Source organism: Malaya genurostris, chromosome 1 (genome assembly GCF_030247185.1).
Source record: "Malaya genurostris strain Urasoe2022 chromosome 1, Malgen_1.1, whole genome shotgun sequence".
NCBI classification, from domain to species: Eukaryota; Metazoa; Arthropoda; class Insecta; order Diptera; family Culicidae; genus Malaya; species Malaya genurostris.
Window position 1 is genome coordinate 109,294,755 of NC_080570.1, and position 20,744 is coordinate 109,315,498.

The window sequence follows — 20,744 nt, forward strand, 5'->3', positions numbered from 1 at the left end:
GCAAACAAAATTCTAAGTTCCTTCTAAAAATATTTCCAATCGAATAATCCAATATAAAACAATCGCGAAAGCCTGGTCTGATAAAGACAATGCGTAATCGCCCTCAGTTTTGAATTCTTGTTTTTTTTTCTTTTTAATACTTTATACGACAGTAAAATTAATAAAATTTTATTACCGTGTAATTATCATTCTACACATTGTTTTTCATTAAAAATAATTTCAATGAATTTTTTTAGATCAAGTGTAAAAATACTGGAATTAAGGACCACTAATTTTCAGAGATACAGAAGTTCGACTGTTTCATTACATGCTACTAAGCGACACTAAAAATCTCTGTAAACCGCAGAGATAGATCTAGAATCTTAGGCAAGGGTTTTTCAAACGTTATTCGACATCGAAAATCACGAAAAACTCATTATTTTTCGTGAGACATGAACCTTACTTTGACGGTTTTGGACCACCCTCCTCTAAGCAATATCAATAAATAGGCGTTTACGTTTCCAGAGTCATCATTCAAACAGACTCCACAACAGTCTAAAATGTCAATTAGCTAGACAATATGGTGGCCTCAGTTTACAAACTTATTTCAATGTCCATACTCGATTGTTGCGTTCACAAATTTACATATTTTTCTATTCTTCAAACTATTCTGTAGAACTTTAGGTTGGGTTTCGTTCCAGTTCCAGGACAATTTAAAAATTTCAGCCATTTTAAATGAAACTTAAAAAAATCGACAAAGAAAACGAGCGAGCCTTGAAAAACTTCAAAACACGTTGCAATATGGTAAAATACTTCTCTACATTTGCACTGAAACGAATTTCATTTTTATGAACGTCGGAACATTCTAATTTTTAAAGTCTTTCGAATAAATTAGAAAAATAGTTTCAGAATTTCGAACCACGCAGAAGAAGACTTTTAAGATTTTCAGGCATGGTTTCAGTAGGTTACAGTAGAATTGTTTTAAATATTAAATACTCGATGTAGTTAACACACAGTAGAGATGGTCAGGTATGCAAATTCTTTACCTCAAATCCTACCCGTACCCGATTAAAAACAAAAATATTTACCCGGTTCCAGTTGAAATAAAAATCTTTACCCCTAACCGGGTTCAAATAACTAAACAATATTCAAATTCAATATTTTAAAAATATTTACTATCACAAATGTTGAAAAAGCTAGAGCGAGCTTCTACAATAACCGATCAGTTTCTTATTCAGTTCAAGAAGTGTTCATGAAGAAATTAAATACCCACAAATCTGCTCAACATTCATTAGTCGGTTGTGAAGAAAGCAGCAATATCGAAAATCGAGAATTAATTACGTCAGCAAATGACGCGACATGAACGATTCTCTTCATGCGATGACGTTAACGAGCTGTTCGCGCCGCGACAAATCAACGCTGTTGCGCACCAGCGAAATGACACATACCACTCGGTAACGCATCGGATGACACTGGCCTCAGCTGTGCGATCCGTGAGATATCAACCCCTTTTTTCGGGTGGCTATTCGTATTTATTTAGCATGCTGAATCGATCATACAGCAGTGAGTGTGTGTGATCGCGAGCCAAAACATTCGATTGACGCACACAGTAATGTTATATACGGGTCCACAAAGGGCGGATTGTATTTTTCGGTTGATTTTGATTTATCAAGATAAATTCGGTATAAAAATGTTATGGTTTATCAGACAATCGATTGGTACATTTTTTTGTTTTGTTTTTGACACACCAGTTTGTGAGCAGAATTGCTCCACAAATTACTGCGATAACGTACAAACGACAAATGATAACGAAGGTGGGGATGTTACGCTTGTTTCAAGTAAAAATAGTTGCAAAAAGTAGCCGATACCCAATACTCTTGTTCTATTTTATTTTCGTACAACACAGAGAAATCCTTATATATTTACATAGAAAATCTACCATCCTCCAATTATGAGTGATGATTGGTTTTCCTGTTCACACCCGCATATGATCTTTTTGCTAGCATCAATACATAAGAATACAAACAAAGGCGAAAATCACATTTAAGGATAAGCGCAGTTACTCCGATTTTTTTCTTTCGTCAGTTGGAACGAAGGCAGTGACGAATGACGTCCAGCATTTGACATAAACGCTTGTGATATAATACCGCAGATAGTACATTTTCTCGCATTGTGTGAACAACTTCGGTTCATAGATTTGAGTTATCCCGTGAATTCATACCCGAAGTGGAAATTATTTTCTGTGAAAATGTTATCGAAATACAGTAAATTAATTCGTATATCCACCCTTTGCCCACGTTTCAGTGGTAGATACCAGCCTGAGAATGCCAGCGGAAAAACACACACCACAGCAAACTGCATGACCAACGGTATTGGCAGCCTGAGTAGCAGCGCCTCCCGTAATGCAACAGCAACAGCAACAGCAGTCTATAGTGAGCTGTCAAACGGAAAAGAAGCGCTCCAGAGCAGATCAGCTGTAGCAGGTAGTTCCATCTGTAACATTAGCACCAACATGAGTGAATCCAGCCGTGATCGTCTCGGCCAGTGGCCAGCAGAATCCGACGCTGAAGTCGCCGGTGGAGTGCCCGGATTCGCTCGGCTCCGCAACGGACGGTTCAATAAGGTAAGTACTGACCGAAAAACCGCTTAAAAGTTTGGCTAACAACTTGTAGCAGTTTTTTTTGCATTTTAAAATCAATAATTTTTATTAAACTGAAACTGGCCGAACGTTGCAAAGTGACAAATCGACTCCAGCTTACTTATCTTAGAAGATTCAACATTGTACTGAGTTAAATTACACAAGTTTTGAATGATGTTAAATTTGCTAAGTCATTCTGGATAGTGACATTGTGACAACCATTCACATGCCTCAATCGATATCGTTGTGTCACTTCAAATTTAAATCAATGGGCGTTAAATAATGCAAAAATGTGTTCCAATTTATTCCTGCTACTAGCTTCCGTTTGCCCTCAGATCCACCTTGACCTTGACATACAAAAAAAAAAGTTTGAAGTGCACGACTTTCCACAGTTATGATTTTAAATGCTGTGATTCCAACTAATGTAAGCTCTACGAACTCTTTGAACATTTGGTAACATATAATGTTCCGCAAGATTTGCGGCTTCTATTGCAGAAAAATCGACCAGTCGCTTGTTGTCCAAGCGAATTTCGTCATGTTTTCATTCTCTTTCTTTGCGCTCAACAACAACACAACGTGAACCCTCCTCTCGATTAAGGTTTTATTTTCGTTGACGTTTTGTTGTACCTGCGCAGTGCAACTCACAAGGCTTTTCCGCTCTAGACAGAGCGACCGACTCGTCCACTGTTAGCCGCCACTCTCTTCGCCGAACCATCACGATAATGTTTACAAACTAGAACGTTCCAAGACTCTAGGACTTGTGAAAAAAGGCCGATGCGTTCCAATGTTGATGCGTGATGGCGCGCGGTTGAGCCATTCATTGAACGATTTCATTTTCGTTGCTGCTCTTTGCAACATTTACCAACTAACGAAAAGCTCCATTGAACCTCACAGAAAACTCGCTTGCTTCTACGAAATCCATTCAGTGGTTGGAAGACACCTAATCTGTGCAATGGTTTCTGTTAATTGTTACATAAAATACAGAAAATGAATAGTTTGAGAAATTGTACTAATAATTGCTGCATAAAAATGTCAGTTTTTACTGCGGTTCGTTTCGTTAGAATTGAACTGTTCCTACATTCGATTAAATATATTGCACACGCACAAAGGTGACGAATATATTACTCTGAAAAATTGTTTTGAATCTACGTGTCCGAAAGCAGTTCAAAAAGCTGCCGAAACATAGGTTCAATCTTTGATTTTTCCGTCGCCAAAATGACTTCGGATCACAAACTCAAGCAAATTGATGTACAACCCGTTCTGTTTTAACACGGGAAGTACGTACCCTTGCCCAATTGAAAACGATATAAGATATAAATCCGTGTTATTTGAAATAAACTGTGCAATGAAATGCCGTGCTGATTTGAAAAAAAAATGTATTTTGATTATGACTTCGTGATATCACTGATAACGTTTTCTCGAATGACAGTGCGATAAATTTCGTATAAAAAAATCGAGCGTACAAATACAGAATTAAGTGTTATTTTGACAGATTTTGCATCTTTCTGTAAACATTTTTTTTGTGTCAATTGATTCTGTGACAAAATGAGCACTATGAAAATCACGTATCATTACCCAGCGGGTGACGGAAGACATATGAGCAGCGTTGCCATTATTCAGGATTTAAAATGTCAGATTTTTCTCATTTCGACAAATACTCCAACAAACCAGATCTTTTGCCAGATTTTACAAATTTTACCAGATTTTGTCAGACCCTTACGGTTTTAGCGATAGGTGGTGAGAACTTTTTTTTGTTCACTGAAAATGAAGCACGGCCAAAATTTCCTTGTAAATAATTAAACAGACGAATCTAGATAAATTTTTGAGTCTGAGGCTCATTTTTTAAAACATAACATGGCAACTCTGCATATGAGCATTCGGGACGATATCACTGGAACAAAACTGAAAATTGAACCACAGCAAGGAGCAAATCACTCTAAACATTGTCTGAACTTAAACAAGATTGCGTATTGATAATAAATTAAGAATTGTGTTTAAAGACTGACCTCTAGATTTTTGCAAACCATGTCACGTTACTCGTTATTAATTACTGTCATTAAAACTTCGACGTCAACACTCGCATCATCCGTTTTGAATTGGCAAGTAGCGATAAATCAAGACTGATTAAATTGCTAAAAACCATTACTCACATATGAAGTTTGGAACCCGTCACTCAAATCATGTACCGTAATTCGAAATTGTAAACTACTTTGAATTAAATGTTTCGCCCCTTAAGTTGAGGTTTTGTTTACTTTAAAGCAACGAGATATTTCTGGCAGAACTATTTGGGAATATCGTTGTACAATAAAATGCTTCACAGCTATATTCGCAATGAGCAAATTTTAGTTGTATCAACGTATAAAGTATTCCTGTCCACACCGATGATTATCGTGGATTTGCTTTGATACCAGTAACAATAGAATGATTGTTCGTCTGCACATCAATCGAGTGCGATGTTGACAGATGTTTCGATTATAAAGCAGAATCATTAAAGGTAATGATAAGAAAATTGCTTCGGTTTCGAGTGTTTCGTTCGGTGGATGTAAAGAGCACTATGAAATCAAGACCTATGTAAAAACGTGAAAGTGTATATGGCGAATAGTGATTCTCAGTTGCTATGCGCGATAATTGATAAAAGAACTCGAGAAAATAAAAGTAATTGAAATTGCTGTAAAATCGTACTCATGTTCATCACAGCTGCTTCGTTCTTCCTGCCATCTGGTTGCATTTATCAAAACTCTCTAATCTTTAACTTGAGTAAAAAGATGTGATGGAAATAAGTGCTCTTCACTCGAGTTCTTTCTTTAAACAACTATTCTAGATTTAAACAACTATTGTAGATTGATTTTTCGTTTCGTCTTTGACAAATCAATCCGTAGCAGTTTATGTTGAACTGCTAACGCGACCTAGCAGCTGAACAAAAACCGCTAGGCAGACGTAAAGCTAATGCTATTTGCAAAACACTATGCATTGTACAGAATCAATGCATGGCAATCTAAGAGTGATCTGCAGTCGCCTACAAAGAAGTTTAAATATTTTCAGTGATTATCTGTCAAAATGGAAAATTAAACCAAATGCAGCAAAAACGCAATTAATTATCTTTCCTCACAAGCCAAGAGCTTCTTTTCTTAAACCAAACAATAATCACATTCTCAAATTGAATGGCTTGGAATTGACATGGTCTGATCAAGCTAAATACTTAGGTTTAACGTATGACAAAAAACTCACTTTCAAGGATCACATTGAAGGAATCCAGGCAAAGTGTAATAAATATATTAAATGTTTATATCCTCTTATAAACAGAAATTCTAAGCTCTGTCTAAAAAACAAATTGTTAATTTATAAACAAATTTTCAGACCAGCCATGCTTTATGCGGTACCAATTTGGTCAAGCTGTTGTTCCACCAGGAAGAAAATGCTTCAAAGGATTCAGAATAAAATTCTGAAAATGATTCTGAAGCGTCCTCCCTGGTTTAGTACAAATGAGTTACACAGACTCACAAATATAGAACCATTAGATGTAATGTCACATAATATTATAAGCAAATTCCGACAAAAATCGATGCAATCTTCAATTGAATCGATTCGCTCTCTGTATTAGTTAGTAAGTTAGTATATAAGTTCCTTTTCCCCATTACACAATACAAGTAGGTTTAGAATTTTCCCTACACAAAAATCTCAGAATTGCGGAAGCAAATGATGTCTTCATGGTAATAACCAAATCATATATATATAACAGGGCTGAAAAGTCACCACTTGTGGCTGAACACCCAATTTAAATCTTAATAATTTAATTTTAACTCATATTCCAATAAATAGTTATTTAAAAAAAAAAAAAAAATGCATGGCTAGTTACTATTGAAACTTCAGATCGGGGCTAAAACATACGGCAACTGACTGGTAACACCAGTGCCCTATGTATTAGAGCAACCCGGAGCATGTGAACGAGGTACAGATATCCGGGATCCTATATGAACGTAAGGAGTGTATCGAAAATAAACTATCCACAAATTTTTCTTCAAATTATGATAAAAAACGATATTTTATTCAAACTAAAAATTGATCCTTTATTGTACGAAGTTAAACTTGAGCATAATGAAAACCGGATGAAATTTAAGTTATTCCTTCACGAATTTTCGAACTTTTGATCGAACGCTCTTCATCAAGTTACGGACAAGTGTTGCATCCAAGGGGAAGACGCTTAGAACAATGTGCCAATCACACATTAACACAATGCGTTGGTGCATTTATCAATATTGGCACTTTCGTTTTCATACAGTTGCACAGTTCCGGCACACAAAGGGCTCAGTTTTGACAAGCAGCTGTTTCATGGGGCACAGCGTGGCACACTTATACCGTTTTCGTTTTTGAACCTAGACGCGGGCTACTCTGATTCCGAGTAAAACGAACACGTTTTACGCGCCCTAAACAACAACTCATGAAAAAAAGATAAAATAAACAAACTCGGCTGGATGCGTGGTGCGACTCGAGAAAATTTTCAGAGCGAAACTACGCGATTGGAGTCCGCTCTAGAGCGACCTCAGGTTGCTAAAACAAACATATCAAACGTTGTTTGGGCGACTCTGGGTCAGCTTTCGGGCTGCTCTGATCAATAAACGAAAACGGTATTAGACTCACAGTTTATCACGTGTGTTTTTAGAGGCACAATATAGTTTGTGTTAAGCGACTCTCCCCTTGGTTGCATCGCATTTTTTGAACTCCTGCCTTACCAGTCTTCTTGAAGACCCTCCTGACGATTGCCCAGTAACGTTCGATGGGTCGAAGCTGAGGGCAATTTTGTGGATTGATCTCAACGGAGAGTGGTTTTGGCATAGTGAGCCGACTTGCATTTATAGTTCCGATAGTGTACAAAATGGTTGACTTCAAACCACAGGAACATATTGCTTGCCATACCAGTATCTCTCTACTTGAATCAACCTGTCCGCATCTCTCACAACCTCCCCAACAACGACAGTTAAGTATTGTGGACCTGAAAGGATTTTTGAGTCCTCCTTCAAAACGTCTCATCGTCCTTCAAAACGCATGCATCCGGACCTTGCAAAACACGCGAATACAGTTTCCGGGCCCTTGTTGCTGCTCGTTTCTTTTGTTCTACACTTTGTTTCGAGATTTTCTGCTTCTTGTAGGTCTTCAGGTGATTTCGCCTCTTGATACGCTGGATCATTCCGACACTCGTTCCCGCTTTTTTGACCAATCACATATTGACATTGATCTGTTCTTCATGATTAGATATACCACTTTCTGGTCTAGTTTCGGGTTAGAAGAACCGGGTTTTATGGCTGTGCCTGGTAGCTTATCCAAAAAATAGTGTTCCCCAAATTTATTAATGATGGTTTTAACACTGGCATGATTCTCACTTCTCACTTAGCCATGTGTCCAGAACCCTAATTTTTATTTCCTTTTCAATACGCGACATTTTGAAAACGCAGAATTGCAACCGCACAAACAAGTAAACAAACGAAAGCTGATAGCCAAACGCACAGCATGCTGTGATCTGAGCATAAAAAACCATCACAAATTCATTCGTACAACACAAACGTATGTGGATAGCTATCGATACACTCCCTTATGTAAAATTTCCAATATGAAATGATTTTTTGACCTAGTAAGATCAAGATGTTCTCAGTATTGATTGTAATGGTGCATTATTCGATTGACTGGACTGTATTTTGCATAATTTGTTCTAGTATGTCTTTCTAAAAATAATTTCCTGGAACGTAGTTGACGGCTAGGTATATAAAAATTTTATTGCGATAATAATGGAGCTGATTGAATGCGTTCAGAAATATGTCGCTGATAAAATAAAGCATTGCAAAGTCGCGGCGTTCTTTAAGTGTTTATATATTGATAAGCAAGCAGCGTGCTTCATATGATGGTAGAGGAAATGCTGTCCAGTTTAATTTACGAAGTGCATATAAAAGGAATTGTTTCTGTATCTATCCAAGGCGTTCTTCGTAAACAATGTTATATGGATTTCATACTAGGCTGCAACATTCCAAAATGGGTATGACATATGTACTATATAGCAATTTTATAGTATATGGGTCTTGAAAATTATGACTGATTCAAACGGTAAATGTGTGTTTTACGCTTCTGGGAATCGTGTGAGAAGTGTTCCAATCGTTTTAGTCGATTTAGGCGAACAGTTGACGTAGAAGAAGCGAGCTATTTGAAACATTTTATCGAGCCAGGATACCTGTTGTCGGTGCTGCAGAAAAAAACAACTGACGGCTGTCGAGTGTCATTCATTCAGCCCACACGCTTAAAAATAGTTACTCAAAAATTAGTAAGATCCCACTCATCTACAGAAAAAGTGGAACAACTCTGATTTAGAGTAACTCCTTAATTACTCAAATTTGAGTTCTTCCACTAAAAACGATGTTTGGGTAAAATCTACTCATTTACTGAGTAATGCTTTATTTGAACATGTGCCAAAAATAGAGTTATTAGCACTCAAATTTTGAGTAAAATTCTATTTCAAATTAATTAAAAAAAATTTAATTAATCGTAGCATTTACGGTAAATATAAGTACAGTATGTTTAACTCAAGACGAACCGCAAATTGTGTTATTACTACTAATAATTTACTTTTTTTTATTTCTGGAAGCTTTATTTACTTCTACCTCTGGATGTGAGACATCCCTCCATAAATTTGCAGCGAATTCACTTATTTTTTTAGTGATTCCTGCCTAGTAAAGTTAAGTTTTAGATAAAAAAAAACATTGGATTTGTTATTCACGATAAGTAATGATCTTCACGATAAGTAACGTTTCAGGCTTTCAAGTCTTTGGTATAGTGAACCACACTCGGAGCACACGAAAGATTGGTCTGATTTCCAGCTGATATTCAAATTATGCCTCTTTCAATTCTTTCGCGTGTCCATGAATTATCATGCCACAACATTTCTAATATGGCTCGAAAACCCTAAAAACGTACTCCTTATTCTAGATTTCAAAATTATTTCTTAATCTTTACCTCGCAATTTTCTCGCCGTTGTAGCGTCAATTTCATCAAATATTTTCTGCATTGTATTATTGCAATCATAGAAATTTCCACAAAATTACCAACGAAGTTAACCACAGATACGTCATTTGAGCAATAGAAAATAGGGAATGATATCACAAAATTTTTCGCTCGATTTTTCGACGGTTCGCTGAAATAGTAATACTAAAATTCGATACGTAAAACTCAAATTTAGAGTAAAAATTACTCATAATAATCACAGGTAACTACTCAAATTCTGACGTTACCATGTATCATTAGAAAATGAGTAACTAGTATTCAAAATCTGAGTAACTTTTTCTAAGCGTGCACTATGTGAGGTACTGTCATATTTGAGTTAAAGCTTATTATTGATAGTTAATTATAGTGTTTATATTGTCTATTGTTTGTGTTATGTTTAAACTTTGAGTGTATTTCACATAAATTCTCTCACAAAAAAACACATTGGTTTACATATGAAGAGAAAGAGTAAGAAGCTTGATGACCATCTGCAGATGGCGCCACGATCGCCACTATTTAACTTAGTTTATGACAAGTTATCTTTTTATATTACGGTTTGATCCAAATGCCATGTGGGGAGAATGTGGTTTATATGTGTGTGAAAATTTTGTGAGAAGTTTTCCAATCATTATTGTCTAATTTCGGTAATTCACATAAGAACTTTTTTATCTTTCCGTAACGAGGTGGAACATTTTAAAATATTGAGGTGAACAGTCTGAGCTGTAGCTGTTTGCGTTTGGCTAATATATCATAAAATAAAGATTAGAAAATGATTGGAAAAATTTGCGAAAAAATTACCCCAGAGACAAGACTTGAATCCGCATCCGAAAAAAATCGATCTGCCAATTGAACTATTTTGGATGTGATGGAATGATTAAAGATGTGTTTCAATGGAACAGAAGATAGTGGGTAGCAAGTTTTCTCTAACTCGTTGAAAACTTATTACCTACCAAAATCAGCTTGTCTATCAACGAATGTGGGTCGAATGAACGAGCGAATGATCATTTTCAAATATTTATTGGTATACTTTCGTATCGCAGCTCATTCCGATAACAGCTTCAACAATTTACAATCATTATCAGTACCTTCTTTAAACTAACTGATAAAACTGTTTACTCGAGATACAGTGCAATCCAAATCAGCTGTCGGATGCGAATTCGCCAAGGTCGAGACGGTACAGTCAACTGGCAGATTTTGCCACATTTTCCACCAATTGTATCCGATTAGTTCGTTGGAAATAGCACAACCGGATCCACTTGAATCAAATCAATTGGTCCGCTGCTGGACACAACTTGGCGCAAGCCGATTTCGGTTTCAGTCGACCTCTAAATGAACTTGACATCGAGAGGGGAACAGCTCACGCGCCGGATAAACCTTTGCGCGTTGGATGAAGCCGGTCGACAGACACACAAAGTGACGCAGTCTGGGCCCTCTTGTCGTGATTCGTTGAGCAGGAAAGTAGACACCGTAGTGAGGGGGAGAAAGAGAGAGAGACAACCTTACCACGACATCGCGACTTCCACAGCCGCTGCTAGATCTTATTATGATTAATTCAATATATAAAATCCGACACAAGAGTGCTCCAACTTCGCAAAACGGCGTCGAAGCGTTTCTGTGGCATTGGTGCATTGACCAATGGCAAAGTCATGTACTTCCGATTCAAATGCTATTGGTTTCTACCGAAAATGGCCATAAACTAACTCTAGCATCATGCAAGCCTAAACTGGAACTTAACGATCATATCGAAATTTTTGTTACTTATTTTTAGTTTTTTTTTTGGTTTTTGTAAGGTACTCATTATTAAACCGACGAGTTAGTTAAAATCGATAACGCATTCAAACAAACGACTCGATGAGCCATATAATGAAGCCTAAGCCGTTCAATTAAGGCTCCTAACGAGACAGATTACTTTTTATGTCTAACTAGAATCTATTAATATTCGTATCGTTAATCAGAAAAGCCCACATCTCTTTCACAAAGCATTTTGAAGAACAGAAGCATTGAGTCAGATTTGATTCTAAGCAACGCAGGTCAAATCTGTCACCCCTTCAGTCAAAACTGACATGCTGGGAGAATTTACATCATGGATTGCCATGAATTGATACCTGATCAGTTCACTTGTTTTTACTTGCAAATCATTGCATAATGGAAATGTCAAACTGTCGTCGTTGAGCTTCAGCTGTGAATGTTTACACTTTGTAGTGATGTTGTTTATTAGTCGCCTTTGCTGAAGGCAGTACATGTATGGCGGTTCGTTTGTTGCTGTTGCTAGGGGCGGTACAGCTAAACGGTTGGTGTGTAAAATAGACAGAACGTTGTAAGAAGTAGGCTTGATTTTTTCACCGGTAATATTATCATTTGTCATTTTCGTTTGATAATGCCCCGACGTTTTCGCTTGAAGCTAACCACAACCCAGATTCGACCCTAACTGCTGTCAAATGTATGGATTTGACAGCCGTTACGATCGAAACTGGGTTAATTTCAGCTTCAAGCGAAAACGATATTAATTTTTGTCATTCAAGACGTAGTTTGGATTGCTTAGTTCTGATATGATTAGCTTTCGAGCTTGCGACCATATTATCCTGGTATCCCTTGACACTAACACGGCTTATTAATTAAATTCATCCCTTCGATCATTGGTTAGCATTTAGCACCTCTATTATGCGGAGTCAAATTAAACAACACCAAAAGCAATGTTGACGGAAGGCGTTTTCTCGTTTGTATAGATTTGCAAAATTTCTGTCCAAATATGAATATCTTTTTGATACGAACAAATGTTTGAGGATCCTTGTTTATGACTGATCGCCGTTACGAGGTGTGAACACGATGACATCAATTGCGCACAGCTTGAAATAACCAGATTTTATTTAATAATCCAGTGGCTAGCAAACAGAGCAAATGGTACGTACGTACCCTGGTAAATTGAATCTCGTGTGAATATTACCAATCGATAGTAGCCGCAGATTGATAACTATAATAAAGCCATTAGATGGTAGTCTTGCTGCGCTGTTTGATCTAAAGCCACCGTTGGCTATACCGTTCCCTACTTATCTAATTACTGTAATCACTTGAAATATCAGCGGATGCAGGATGACACTGAGTCTGCGGTTAGCTCGTAAATTCTGCGGAACGCAAGTCTGTCTTTCAAGCCAAGTGTTTTACCTATCGAATTATAATTGATTGCGTGTGGTAAATTAGTTTATAATTTGATTGCACTTGATGATTGACGCATTAACGGCGATTTACATTTTTATAACCACTAAAGACACCACAGTGGTACTGCAAGTGACTGCGGAAGACACCCTTCTGAACCCTAGCCGGTTGCACAATCGAGCACCTTCGACTTGGGTGGTCTGCGTTCATTGTGCCTCGGGTGTCCGAGCTACTTGAAGTCGATGCTGATTAAAGTCATATCACCGCAAACACGTTGCTCTATGGGTTTCAAGTGTTAATAACCATTTAGGAAGCACAAACTGTCATTTGAAGGTGATTTGAAAATTGACTGATTTGAAAATGATGCAAAATTCTCGGGCAATTGCAAACATCCGGCCTGCTTTGGATACAAATTATGTGCGATATTTCGTGCGAAAAAGCCATAATCATTGACCTGAAATGATATGACTTACAGGTGCGAGTTTTGTACATTGATGTAAAACTAAACAACCGATTGTCCCACACAAGATCATTTAGTCGACATCAGAATCCTTTTTAATTCCGGCGTAGTGAGTTTTGGATCGCATTTCATTTGTATCCCTTATAAAGCTAGCAAAATCAAAGGTATCTACGATTTGATCGAACCACATTCGATCGAAAAATCAATACGTCGTTATTCAGAACAGGGAGAGTTCAGATCTTTTCTCATTATGGTATCATTTTATCCCTGAAAACGTCTACTACGAGGGAGGCTTGAACAATTTTGAGTTGAGTGGAATTTGATCTTTCTGGTTTCAATAGACTTCGCAACCGATTCATAGCGTAGGTACTACGATCCTACTGACATTAAGAATCCTTCCAGAGCGGAGCTCGAACACACGACAACTGGCTTGTAAGATCAGCGCCCTATGTATTGGACCGCCAACCCAGGTTTTTCAAAGTATTTTTCATGCATAATTAATACCCTTTTTTCTTTCGATTAAACCAATTTTTGAAGCTCTTTTTCAAACCAAAAAAAAGCATCTCCAAAACATGCGTTTTGAACACATCAACCGCTTCTTCAGGTGTCGAAAAATGTTAAATTTACAATGCATTATTCACTTTTGGGAATAAATAGTCATCGGTGGTTAAGTCAGGGTTATACGCCGGATGATCCATCAAATCGATGTTTTGAAGGTTTTAAAATGTCATTTTTTCGAGTTGAAGAAGTGTTTGAGAATGATTCTTCTTTGGTGATCCGTCCGGTATGCTGAGGACATGCTCATTACACCGTAGCCGTCCAACTATATGGTTCTCCAAGCAGCTGTTGTAATTCGTAGTCCATATGTCGTATCCAAGGTCCGGAATTTTCCGTATCCAAGGTCCGGAATATTAAAAACACGTTGATCCTCTGTCAACATGGTCAACGTCTTGTGAGATGCCACGAAATTTAAAAACTGAATTTTTCTTCAATGAAATTATGTCAATTGTCGAGAACTCATAATTCTTGGTACACTTAAAACCGACTAACCCATCATGCAATACCCGTCCCAGTCCTCCATGGTGGTCATGACCTTCTCTTTCGAAACTAATCTATTACCGGCGAATTTTTTTTTTTTCAAATTTGGAAATTGAATTCTGGAGAAAACAGTGGATGATGCAGCAGTTCATAGCGCAATTCGGCCAAATTGCGAATTATGCGAATTTTCAAAGTTATGCGGGTTTTTAATGCAAATTTTCAAAGTTATGCAGTTATTGCTTTTCTCATATAGGACCGATTTTCCCTTAGACGCAAATGAAAGGTAGTTTTGTCCTACAGAAATTTTGTCGTGAATACGACTTACTTTACTATGGGGTGCCTTTTCAAAATTAGCCATATGGAAGAATGGGCAGAACTTAATCGTGAATATCTCGACTTGTATTAATGGTAGCAACATAATTTTTTCACCATTTCATCAAAAATATGATCAGGAATATAGTATATTATTTTGAACAATGTGAGATAACCACAAACAACTCAAAAATTAAGTTTTCTCAAAATTTGACAACAATGCGGAAAACTCTTTACTTTCGCTTGGGTTTTTCGTGCAAGGACGACGATTTTGAGGTAGCCAGGCACATATCTTCAAATGAATGCGTATAAAAGGGGAACCGTGGTGAAGATTGATCATTTCTTTTCGTGCGTTCGATGGAAGCAGACGTCGTGGGAGTTAAACCATCAACCAGCAGCGACGGAGAGAGCACCTTCTGCGTATTTAAAACCTCAAATGCTCAGGTCGCAAATCATTTGCTTTTCGGTAGTCGTAACGAGAAGTTCAAGTTTCAGATTTCAGTTCCGCAATATAGGTTTAGAATTCAGAGCCTGCGTTCTGAAACTGGATTCTGGAACTGTATTCCGGAACTGATTCGAGTTTCGAAATTGCAGTTCTAGAATTGAAACTGGATTCTGAGCCTGTTATTGGTTCTAAATTTAGTTGAACTCAGGGTCCAGCTCTTTATTCCAGACTTCTTCTATTCGGTTCTTTTTAGAACCATAATAATACTCCTAAAGAATTATTCGGAATTTTACTAAACTGTACTCTGCATAGAGTACAGTTTCCCATTCTAGTAGTCATGGCGAGAAATCGTCTTCAAATTTCAGAGCTTAGTTCCGGAATGTGGGTTTAGAATTCAGAGTCTGCGTGCTGAACTAACACAACTCGTCACTCTCCATCACGAACGCATTCATAAAAAGTTCTTTTCAGGGCCACCATTATTTTATTATAAAGAACTATACTGCTTATTTCATAATATTTAATTGCGTTTCAGAATGTTTAATGTAACTAATCTGTAATTTAGTCTAGGCGCATCGTTTTAAATTCTAGTAATGAAAGAAGGGAAAGTTGCACAATTCAAACAATCGAACTACCAATTCGAATTCGGAAGCATAAATAAAGCGTGCCATATTCGTATTCACGACATCCAGTTATGTCTCTGACATTACACACCCGTACTTTTTTAAATTTCATATGGATCTTACTTCCGGTTCCGGGTAATGAGTGAAAAAACTGCAAATCCAAAAGATTGCCTTCATAGAAAAAGATGTAAACTAATTCCTGTAGTTAAATGGTTTTGTAAGATCACGGAAACTTACATCGGATATACCGGTTTCCGGAATCCGGGGATCGCTCCACCGATTTTCTTAACCTTAGAATCGAATGATGGGCTAATAATCATATGAATCGGTCTCGGCTATACCGAACCACGAAATCCGGTTCCGGAAGTATCGGAAATAGTGTTCAAAACTCCAAAATGAAACTGCAACAACTCAACCGATTTTCTCAAACTTTGAATCAAATGAATGAGAACTTTCATAGTTATGTGAAACCCGACTTTTAAACCGGGGCCCAGAGGGCCGAGTGTCATGTACCATTCGACTCAGTTCGTCGAGTACGCAAAATGTAAATGTAAATTTTTTTTGCACTCACTTTTCTCGGAAATGGATGAACCGATTTTCGCAAACTTAAATTCAAATGAGAGGTTTTATAGCTCCATACAAAGTTCCTGATTTTTATTCGAATCCCACTTCCGGTTCCGGAATTACAGAGTGATATGTGCAAAAAAATTAAAATAAGTACACTTACTTTTCTCAGAGACGACTGAACCGATTCTTACAAACTTAGAATCAAATGAAAGGTATAAATGTCCCATACAAAGTTCCTGAATTTTATTTCGATCCGCCTTCCGGTTTCAGAAGTACAGGGTGATTTGTTTAAAAATTTCTATTTCAAAAAACTTCCTCATTTTTCTCGAACAAACCGATTCCTGCTATCTAGGATCCCGATTTCTTATTCCGGAAATAGCGGTGTCATATATTCCAAAATGTATCTCACTCACTTGACTTGACCGAGTTTCACAAACTTCGGTTTAAATGAAAACTCTTGTGATTTTATATTGAATTCTTGAATTTCATCCGGATCCGACATCCGATTCTGGAATTACTGGGTGAAGATTGTTGAATTTTACACCGTCACTAAAAGCGGCAAAGTGAAAAACGTTAAATAATTTTTTTATATATATCATTTATTTATATCCGGTTTTAACTTACTAACGGTCGTACAAAGCTATTCAAATCGGTAGTCATTGTCAATAGATGACCAAACAGATTAATTTCACCTCTCCTGGTTCTCAAATATAACGAATTTTCGATTAACGACCTGAGATTGTAGCCATAGACTCAAAAATGGATCCCAGTCACTTTTCTCGAAGCAACTTCGATTATACCGGTTCCCGGATCGGGTTTCGTAGATACCTGCAATAGTGGAACTCACTTCGTTTTCTCAGAGATGGTCTAACCGATCTGAGTACTGTTTCACTCTGTAGGCTATACTAGTTTATGGCCAAACCTTGTTTTTCAAGAATCAAAGAAAAATTATTTTGAAGAGTAATACACATTTATATAAGAGAGATATAAGAAAGGCATCATTACACCACTAGGTGGATTTAAACAGGTTTTTTCATGCAATTTTTCGAAGATATGCAGTTTTTTATGCAAATTTCCGAGTTATGCGGTTTTTTTGCAGGCGATTTTTTAATAGGTGGGTAGCTCTCATAAAAATCGCCTGCAAAGATTTGAGTGTATTGTATCCTACGCTTGACTTGAGTGCAGTGTATCAACGCTTGAATATTGCTCCTCGATTTGAAATCCACGAGCTTGAGTTTGAACGACCACCCCTGGTTGCTACTCCGTTACTGATCGGGATTAACTGAAATTTTACAGAGAATTCTTAGATGTACAGATTCTTAGAAATGTACATCTTTTGGTAACCCCAGAGTTCTTTGATCAGTATCGGTGCCGACCAGGTTTGACAGAGTTAAAGGTGTGCAACGCCGTTTTATTCGATTTGCTCCTCGGAACCTCCCATGACAAAACACTTTTTAACTACTAAGCAACTACTACTTTCCGACAATCCAACCTCTAGCACTATAGCGTTATCACAGAACTCCAACGTACTTTCAATAGCGTCGCTGTTGTTTTAACTTAACAAGTTCGTGTCCATTCTTTCATTTATTTAGTTTGTTATTAACATTGATGCTTTAGGTTACCAATTAACATAGCTACTTGTAACTCTATCTTCGGTAAATCTCTCACAATTTAGTACATCCGTAAATGTCGAACATAGAGTCTTCTTGAATTAAGACTATTAATCATTTCACGAATATTTTTAAGCATAAATCTAACAGTTCTTAAGTAATTTTTCCCATTGTCACAAATAACTCTATTTTTGACAGCTCAATTGTCATTTTCCGAAATTGAAAAAAAATGCAAGCATGTGCAAGTTTCAAATCTTTTGATAAAATCACTTCTGCCCAATTTGTTTTTATCAAAGGGAGGACGCTTAGAACAATGTGCCAATCACACATTAACACAATGCGTTGGTGCATTTATCAATATTGGCACTTTCGTTTTCATACAGTTGCGCAGTTACGGCACACGAAGGGCTCAGTTTTGACAAGTAGCTGTTTCATGGGGCACAGCATGGCACACTTAGACTCACAGTATATCACGTGTTTTTAGAGGCACAATATAGTTTGTGTTAAGCGACTCTCCTCTTGGTTTTTATACTATCCATAAAAAAACTCAAAAGTTTAAATATATTATCAATCAAAGTATGCTATGCTCTCTGTACTTTTTATCACCTCTAAACAGTCTTTTTGTCCCATTTTAATGTAGGTAACTGCCGCAATATGAAGTTTTAACCAAAAACTCCAATCATTCGCGAAATGGTTCACTGTCTAACCAGGTCTAAGCTTACTTTATACCAGTTAAGCAGAATGCTTACAGATATTTCAAAGTCTACATGTTTCAAATGGGCTTCGATCTATGTTCACGATATTCACTATAGCTTCTCCCCGCTCCCCACTTCTACACCATCACAGAAATAGTAACATGCCTGTGGCGATTTCCTGCAAGGCGCGGGTCATGAATTCGACAACAGTTTTGTTTGCCGAGTAAATGTCGATGGACTAATTTTGTTTGCATTCGACTTGATGATACTGTTTGAACCATGACGTCCGAATGAATAACACATGATGCCCTACTAACTAACTCGGGTTTTCACGTGGTTCGCATATTATTTTTTTCTATGCTATTGTGTTAGAATTCTGCCCTAACAAAAACACGACAGTATATTCACTACAACCGTCACAAGGGTCATGAAGGTAATGGAGCTGGGGTTGTATGTATGTACGTTTTTCGGCACTGACTTTTCGGTGCGTCCTGATTTTATTACTCGAGCACTATTACATGGGCGAAATATTTGGTTCTCTTCAATGTGAAAAATCTAACCAATTATTCTACATCTTTCTGCCAAACAGTTATTGCTATCACGTCTCCGAACTGTCATCATATTTAACATAAACCGCGAAGAAACCGTAAAGTTTTTTGCTCTACTGGCTTTTTACTTGAATAACCTGGAACCAAAGACATCATATTAACAAGATATCCAGCTCTCACATTTCCCGAACAAATCATTGGCAACATCTTTTTTGCGAGCATGTTGCCCTCAGGGGAGTCCGCATCGAATCTCATACATAGAAGTAGGGGAGAGAAATGTCAAATTCGTGCGCGCCAAAATAGCAGGGCTGCGCACCCATACAATTGTCTTGATATGTTGAATGTGATGCCGTGCGATGGCGTTGTTGAACTGAAGATTGATTTCGCTCCAAGCTGACAGGGTCTGCTGGAACTGACTTCCAGGGTAATTTCTTCAAACAAACATTTTTTACGAAACTAAGATGGTTTCGCAAACCCGATATAAAAATCAGGTTCAAAATTGACCCGAATTTCAGTTCAATGACGTTGAAACTAACTTCGAAACTGGCTTCAAACCACAAACAGTTCGACTATAGTAAGGGTACAAAGCGGGTTAGTTTCAGTATAGGAAAAAAGACATTTAAAACACATCACACAAAGTGCTGATGTCCCGGACGAGAATTTTGAATATTTCCTTACCGCTCTAATATCGTCTCTTTCACTTTCCAGGGTCTCGCGTTTACCATCGAGGAGCGCCAAGCGTTGGGCATTCATGGTCTACTACCTGCAATCGTACGTTCCGAGCCGGAACAGGTTAAGCACTGCTTGACCCTGCTGAATCGCTATGAAAACGATCTGGACAAGTACATCTATCTGGTGAGTCTGATGGATCGCAACGAGCGTCTGTTTTATCGGGTCCTGGCATCGGATATTGGTAACATGATGCCCCTGGTTTACACGCCGACTGTGGGATTGGCCTGCCAAAAGTACAGTATGATCTTCCAGCAACCGAAGGGCCTGTATATTACGATCAACGATAAGGGGCACGTGTACGATGTTTTGAAGAACTGGCCCGAAACCGATGTACGCGCCATTTGCGTCACTGATGGTGAACGGATTCTGGGTTTGGGCGATTTAGGTGCTAATGGAATGGGTATCCCTGTCGGCAAGCTTGCTCTCTACACGGCTCTGGCAGGAATCAAACCTCACCAGTGTTTGCCGATTACATTAGACGTGGGAACCAACACGCAGAGTATCCTGGATGATCCTCTGTACGTTGGCCTTCGCCATAAACGTGTCACCGGAGCGGCATATGATGAATTCATCGATGAATTTATGAAGGCTGCCGTTCGCCGCTTCGGTCGCAATTGTCTGATTCAGTTCGAGGACTTTGCCAATGCGAATGCTTTCCGCTTCCTGGACAAATATCGTGAAAACTACTGTACTTTCAATGATGATATCCAGGGAACCGCTTCGGTGGCTGTTGCTGGTCTACTGGCTTCGCTGCGTGTGACCAAAACAAAGCTTAGTGAAAACAAGATCCTGTTCCAGGGAGCCGGTGAAGCCGCCCTTGGAATTGCCGAACTTTGCATGATGGCAATGCGTAAGGATGGTTTAAGCGAAGAGGATGCCCGCAAACGAATTTGGCTAGTTGACAGTAAAGGTAAGAAAGATTTT

At 37.9% G+C, this 20,744-nt stretch overlaps 1 protein-coding gene across 3 annotated transcripts in view; it reads left to right on the forward strand.

The window, feature by feature from the left end:
* LOC131425382 (NADP-dependent malic enzyme) overlaps nucleotides 1–20,744 on the forward strand; it is a 45,973-nt gene that overhangs the window by 22,933 nt on the left and 2,296 nt on the right. For all 3 annotated transcript variants that reach the window (XM_058587224.1, XM_058587223.1, XM_058587222.1), the window contains 2 exons: nucleotides 2,284–2,602; nucleotides 19,797–20,730. In XM_058587224.1, the coding sequence (XP_058443207.1) occupies nucleotides 2,284–2,602; nucleotides 19,797–20,730 (1,253 nt within the window). The remainder of the gene's footprint in view (nucleotides 1–2,283; nucleotides 2,603–19,796; nucleotides 20,731–20,744) is intronic.